This window comes from Carex rostrata, chromosome 30 (assembly GCF_964058835.1).
Source record: "Carex rostrata chromosome 30, lpCarRost1.2, whole genome shotgun sequence".
Taxonomy (NCBI): domain Eukaryota; kingdom Viridiplantae; phylum Streptophyta; class Magnoliopsida; order Poales; family Cyperaceae; genus Carex; species Carex rostrata.
Window position 1 is genome coordinate 4,248,555 of NC_135947.1, and position 7,359 is coordinate 4,255,913.

Genomic DNA, 7,359 nt, shown 5'->3' on the forward strand with positions numbered 1-7,359 from the left:
TTGATCTTTGTTATTTGTCGTTGTCATTTTTTCTTCTGTTTTAGAAAGTGGCCTCACCTTTGTATATTGTTTTCATTCTGCTTTTCTGGAAATTTTTGAACTTGTATTTATCTACTACGACTTTTGGAATCTTCTTTTCTATTATGTTTTTCTCTTATTTTGAATCAGCTTTAGCGAAATTCTAAACGTTTTTAAATTTTGTAAATATTTTCTCAACCCTTTTTTTAATGCTGATTTTCTACATCTTCTGGTCAAAATTGTTCTACGTACCCGTTAAACAAAGTATTTATATGGGAACTAGAATTAATTCCCATTTACTTACTTTTATCACCAGATACCCACAGAGAAGCACTCATACAACACCAGGTTTCTTCCTTTTCAAAAATAGTCTTTTTAAAACTTGATCCTCAAGTGAGATTTGTCACATCGCCTACTCCGTGTGAATAAGTGTTAATTTTATGTTATAAGTGAAAATCATGCATGTCTTGGATGAGTGATTCCTCCTATCCATTTTGAAGTGAAAAAAGGTTGATTATTTTTTTTCTATTAAAATGGTGAAAATAGCCGCTAACTCAAAGATCGAGAATAGTTGCTAATTCAATATTTGGTTGGGTTAATAAAATAGCATGCTAACTTATAAAACACAATAAAGAATAGTTCTTAGTTATTAACTCAAACACAGAATAGTAGTTTGAAATAGTCGTTAACTTGAGTTGGTACTATTTTTTGTCTCATCCAAATGCATCTCGTGATGTTCATTAGTGTGGATAAAGGAACTAATCTCTTTTCAAATGGTTTAGATTAACACGGAGATTATGGACATCAAGTTTAGAGCAGCACAACATAAATATAAACTAAAACCCACATGAACACTTTCTTTATATTTAAGTACGGTAAATAATTGCATTTCTCATAAAAATGGAAATCTGACAAAAACCACAAACAAAAAATAATTACATTTAAGTACGCACAAGATGTTGTTTAAAATAATTAGTTGCACATACAAAAATAAACACCTACGTGTACCAATATAAAAAATCACTCACTAGGCTATTAATGAACCGAGTTTAAGCGAGTTGGAGAATCCTTGTACTCGGTTTATTAAGTTATCAGCGAGTTAACTCGAGTTGAGAAGACAATACCAAATTGACAACTCAACTAGTGTTCAACTCGTTACCAATTCGAGTTGATTCATAACTTGTTAAGACTTAAAGACCAATTGATGTTTGAATTTTAAACAATTCGAATTTATAAATCTGAAAGTCCTAAATAATACATAACAGAAAGCAAATTTAGCCAAAAACAAAAACACTAAATCTTTGAATTTAATATAATTTTAACTACTGGTGTTGGGTCCTTTGCAATTTTGACTCGGGGTTTGGATCCGGTTGGGATTGGATATGGATGACTTCATGTAACTCGAGTTGGTAACGACTGAGTTGGGTTGAGGTCTGTTTATGCTCAATTCATTAAATTAATGAGCAAGTTGATAATAAGCGAGTTATAAACAAATTACGAATTATTTTCTCACCAGTACCACTCACGTTTAAGTAGACTAAATGCATCCTTTACTCAATATACACAATTAGGAATTTTAAAATTACATAGTGACCAAGTATTTTTCAGACCTCGCTGTAGATCTGTTACTAATTCTATTTAACATAAAAACAAAAATTTGACAAAATAAATGCCTACTTCTATAAATGTTATCACCAGTCGCAAAAACATATACAAAGGAACTACTAACATCCACGTTCAAAATGATATACACTTGAAAAATCAAACATAAACATAAAATATAGCAAAAGAGATAACTTCTCTAGACATATGGACACCCAGGTCTTTTCTACACTTTTTGTTACGTTTTTCGTAAATAGGAAGGGAGAATTTACATGATAGTTGATTTAGGAAGACTATTGTATGCACTCAAAATATAAAATATATGTGATATGGCGTAATTAAGGAGATAGAAAATATAACTTGTTTTATAGATTATAGTAGGTTATGTGGAGTTGGCGAGTATTACGTGAATCCGTATCCTCTCAGAGATTATAGAATGAAATTACTTCACATTGTTAAAATTGACCATATATATATTTACAATAGGCACCGAAATTTTTTAGTCCGGTGGCAATTTGTTGTAGGGACCTTCGATACTTGAGGAGATACGAATTCGTATTGTGTTGACGATACAATGGTCATATTGTCAATTTTCATAATGAATTTTTAAATTAATTCATAGCAGGTGAAAATAAAAAAAGTCATGAATATACTATCTAGTGAAATCAAATTAAATATTGTTTGAATATGTAACAATGAGTCAATGATAGTTAATTCTATATATTAAAATTTCAAGTCATTTGATGTACAGTAAAACATATAGCAAAACTCTTTTTACAGACATTATACGTGTAGCATATTAATCGTGCTTATAATTTTAGATTGATTTTCTTTTTAAATTGTTAAAGTTGTGAAATGATAACTATCAAGTTATTATTTTCTTTAGTATTCACAAGATTTTTTTTTTTTTTTGATAAAATGCCCGCAAGCAATTAACTTTTTTTTTTTTAACCTAGCTGATCGGAAGTATTGACCCCTTGAATTAATGACGAAACAAAATGTCACCATCTTTTTGTGGCAGAGATTTTAACAGATCAGTTTTGACTTCATACAGCGCGCTGACTATAAAATCAATCCAGCACTGTATATAATTCATATGCTGCATGAAACAAAAACTGCTTTGTTAAAATCTTTACCCATCTATAGTTCCCGTGCGCACCAATTGGTCTCAGACAAAATGGGCACAGATAATCCATGATTCAAAACCCTAGCCAAATGACATCCACTTCATATATAAACCATCAGATATTCAGAATACCGTCCTTCGCTCTAAACCCAAACCCTAGCCGCTGCTTCTCTTTCGTTGCATCTCTCTCTCTCAGACTACAATGGCGGAAACCCTTATCTTGCGGGGCACGCTACGTGGCCACTCCGACCAGGTGACGGCGATCGCCGTGCCGATTGACGGACAAGCGAGGATCGTCTCCTCGTCGCGTGACAAGTCCGTGCTTGTTTGGAATCTCGACCCTCTTGCCTTGTCAGCTAATGGATTGGTCGGAGAGGGAGAGAGCGACTCGACGGCTCTCGGAAAGCCTTTCCGCCGCCTCACCGGCCACGGCCATTTTGTCCAGGTATGGTAGACGGTTTATCTTATTAGATCTAAGGGAAATTATTGAAATATATCGTTGAATTGTATGAATTCTATTCAATTTGCATCTGAGGTTACTGTTGTACGTGTAGATAATGCAACCTTACTCATCATATGGTTCAATATGCCTGTGCTGGAAATGATCTTAACATGAGTGGAAAGTTGTATCCGTTACACATGAAACTATAATTATGTAATAATTTCTTAGAAAATATGTTATTATTAAGGATATAGCGCAAATTTATTAGCTGAGTAATATAGGATCAAAGTATACAAGGGATTAAATGAATAATCTAAGTGAATTATATTATCAGACATTTGTCTAGTATGGTTTGCAGTTCTTACAAATCAATTATTAAACTGAATAACATAGATCAATACATAGTTATTCCTAACTACAAATTTAAGTAAAAATAAATACACTTTCAATTATCTGATGATTTTTTTTACTTGTGTGCAGGATGTTGTGCTATCATCAGACTCTATGTTTGCATTGTCATGCTCCTGGGATGGTGAGTTGAGGCTCTGGGATTTGTCAACTGGGGCTACCACACGGAGGTTTGTGGGCCACAACAAGGATGTGCTTTCAGTAGCATTCTCCTTTGATAACCGTCAAATTGTCTCAGCCTCTAGAGACCGCACCATTAAGCTCTGGAACACCCTCGGCGAGTGCAAGTACACCATCCAGGTATGGAACAAACAGATTTCTTCTATAGGTCAGCAGATCGAACAATATTCAAAATCATGCTTGTTGTGTCTATGCTGTTTAGTAACACAGGCATCATAATTTGGTTTATGCCCTTGTAAAATTTGTTAAATATTGTTTCTTGCTAATTTAGGGAAGGAGTATTGTGGTTTCTGTGTTTGAGTGCATTAATTGATTTCTAGATCAGGAGTCTTGTTTTTTAGTTTTGATTCACATTTCTCATTTTGTAGACTGCAAATGATATTTTCAGCTTCATTTGTGTGGTATATTTTAATTTTTCTTGCATTTTTTCATAAAAACTTTTAAGATCTATTTATATATTTAACTGCAACCATTATTATCATAAAAGCAGGCATGAAACTATTTTGATGTGTCTTTCCAATATATTGCATATAAGACGGTATCTTCATATGCAGGAAGCTGATGCCCACACCGATTGGGTGAGCTGTGTGCGTTTCTCCCCCAGTGCCATCGCACCTGTGATTGTGTCTGGTTCATGGGACCGCACTGTCAAGGTGTGGAATTTGGCCAACTGCAAGCTTCGCTACACCCTGACCGGCCACAATGGCTACGTCAATGCTGTTGCTGTCAGTCCCGATGGTTCACTCTGTGCCAGTGGTGGCAAAGATGGTGTCACTCTTCTGTGGGACCTTGCTGAGGGCAAGCGCCTCTACTCCCTTGATGCCGGTGCCATTATTCACTCTCTTTGTTTCAGCCCCAACAGGTATCATTATGGTTTAATTGATTTGCTTGATTTAGTTGAAATGTTGGTGGGTTTGTTAAACTGAAGTCTTGTCACTGTTTCAGGTACTGGCTGTGTGCCGCCACAGAGAACAGTGTGAAGATTTGGGACCTTGAGAGCAAGTCCATTGTGCAGGACCTCAAGCCTGACCAACCTCCTAGCAAGAACCAGGTAATTTTTTTTATTAAATAGTCATAATTATAATGTTAATACTTAAGGTTGATGATTTAGGTGTTCTAGTTTAGTATTGGAAGTTTAGTAATTTAACCTCTTTTTGTAATTTCATTGTAGATGTTGTACTGCACTAGTTTGAACTGGAGTGTAGATGGAAACACCCTATTCACTGGCTACTCAGATGGCACCATCAGGGTTTGGGGTGTGACTGGTGGCAACTACTACAACCAATAGAGATTTTGTAGTTTGCCTTTTGGATTCCTTTTCATAATTTATGCTGGTCCAGTTATTTAGCTTTTTTTGTGTTGCCCTTATTCTAGACAAGACCTGTGAAGTTTAGGCTTCCATGCTTTTAGTGTTTTTGTCAAGTGTTATGAATGAAATCTTAAATTTTGTACTTTTTTGAGCAAGTTCATAGACGGTGTAATTTGAGCTTTTGTGATATGAGGTTTAATCCTAAATTTAATTTACTGCCACTTGAGAAAAAGAAAATGCCATTTATATTTTTTCATTGTACCAAGTTGTTTGGGGCTGCCATTAAGCTGAAATGTTTGCACTTTCTATCAAATAAGCATTACAACTAGTATTTTTCACTTGAAAGTCCATGGTAAATTATGAAATCGTCCATCTTTATCTTTAGTACAAGTAACTTACTACACCTAGGTTCTTGTAGAGCCTTAATCATGCGCTTGGATATGAGGAGACACCTAATTTAAAATTTGAGCAACTGCTCTTATAATAGGGGTTTACGTGATGACTGCCGTCTGGTTCAGTCCTGCAATGCAAAATAATTTGCAATTGCTTTGTCACGGTGTGAAACTTGATCACATAACCATTGACGAGCTCTAAACTGTACCAGCCAAAAAACATGTAATTCTCAGATAATCAGAGCTGGGGTTGCACTTCAAATTGGATTCACAATGGGAGATGGAAGCATCGGTTGGTTGTTGCAGACGGGTCGCTATCATCTTATGTTTCTATTTCATGTTATTTGTTTTCAAATAAATGTTAATTTGGTAGCTTTTTGTTTGAGTAAAAATTCCATAGGTTTTTCAGCGAGTGCTTCAATTGTTGTTGTGGCAGCCGTTTAAGCAAATACAATCGATGCAACGTAGAAATGTGGGTCCAAATGTAATTGTTGTTTTGAAAAATGTTTTGTATTAGGGCAATCTTCTTGTTTAAACTGGTATGTTAGTAATTGGCACAAGAAATCAACTACCGTACTGTACATATTGTGAAGTGTGATCCCTCTGGCTCTCCCTAATTTATTGGGCTCTCTGGTAAGTTCCAAGTTATGATTTTACTATGAACATATCCAATTTTCAGCCTTATAAACTCAGCAACGTCATCGATACATCGGGCCACTAGCGAATTGAGTTATGTCTCGGTCCCTCAGACCTGGTATACATTCTTTGAGCATGATAAACATTTTTGTTAGGAATACGCAAAACAAGTAGAAAAACAATCAGGTACTATCCCTTCCTATTGAAACAAGCAGCATTATAACGAGGTATCCCTGTATTTGAGTATGGTTGTATCTAGAATCTGCTTGGGGGCTTGATCATCCTTTTTAGATATTGTTGTTTCTGTCTTTCATAAGAATGTGCCATAAGACTCTTGCTGGAGGGTGTAATGAGTGTCAGTTGGTTCCCATATCTGTCTTGGATCTCAGGATAGCAAGGATTGTTGAGTATCTGGTCTGAGAGAACTGTTCACAGATCTGGCAATATATAAAGAGATGGTTATTGATCTCCAAAGTTGGTTGGTTGCAGTGTGCCAGTGTGTGCAAGAAGTTTCTGCTCCAGCAATATCCAAATGATTTTTTCAACTGTTCCAAACCGACCATTGCCCGCCCAGTGGCCCTTGTCTTTGAGCCTTAGCATTTCAGTTTTATTACCAAGAGTGTGTGAATTTTCGTGGCAGCAATTGAGACTGTCAACGGAGTAGCGAGTCAACAAAATGCATGCCCGCACAAAATTAAGAGGGAGATCGATCTGGTTAGAGGTTGATGTGATTACAACTAGATAGATTTATAGAACAACATCTGCAAACTGCCACATACTATGATGCTTACTCCTCACCTACACACGGCGCTAAATGAACTTCAAGCTCGTCTACACACTGGAGATGAACCACTGATGAAAATTAATGTTACATCCAAATCAGCCTATTTCTTCCTTATTCATCCCGGGATTACCATCTCACTGATCACCTGGAGAGATTGGTACAATATACAGTATGGTAGCTGATTTGGATGGTTGTTGCAAAGAGGGGGCCTTTATGCGTGCTTCGGAGTTTCTTCAGGAGATGAGAGATAGAGGGGTGTTGCCAAATGTTGTGACATACAGTTTTATTGTCCATGGTATTTCTCCTCTTGGTGAATGGAACCGTGCCATGGGGGTACTTTCAATGCATATAAAGATTCCTTGTGCAAGCAATGATTAACTTGTGAAGCAGAGAAGTTGGTCGGTTTTATGGAGGAAAGAGAGGTTAAACCTGATGTAATCACTTACACAGCACTACTGTTGC

The 7,359-nt window shown here is 36.1% G+C and overlaps 1 protein-coding gene across 1 annotated transcript; it reads left to right on the forward strand.

The window, feature by feature from the left end:
• The first annotated feature begins 2,870 nt into the window (after positions 1-2,870).
• LOC144546971 (small ribosomal subunit protein RACK1z-like) lies at positions 2,871-5,306 on the forward strand. The gene is made up of 5 exons (XM_078295567.1): positions 2,871-3,191; positions 3,669-3,896; positions 4,331-4,638; positions 4,722-4,827; positions 4,948-5,306. The coding sequence occupies exons 1-5, from the start codon at positions 2,949-2,951 to the stop codon at positions 5,062-5,064; spliced, it is 1,002 nt and encodes a 333-aa protein (XP_078151693.1). The 5' UTR covers positions 2,871-2,948; the 3' UTR covers positions 5,065-5,306.
• Positions 5,307-7,359: the final 2,053 nt, after the last annotated feature.

Excerpts from the sequence above, each read along its gene's own strand:
- LOC144546971 (XM_078295567.1), top strand. The coding sequence starts at position 2,949 with ATGGCGGAAACCCTTATCTTGCGGGGCACGCTACGTGGCCACTCCGAC. Across the intron at positions 4,639-4,721 it reads CTTTGTTTCAGCCCCAACAG|GTACTGGCTGTGTGCCGCCA; the intron begins GTATCATTATGG and ends TCACTGTTTCAG. Across the intron at positions 4,828-4,947 it reads AACCTCCTAGCAAGAACCAG|ATGTTGTACTGCACTAGTTT; the intron begins GTAATTTTTTTT and ends ATTTCATTGTAG.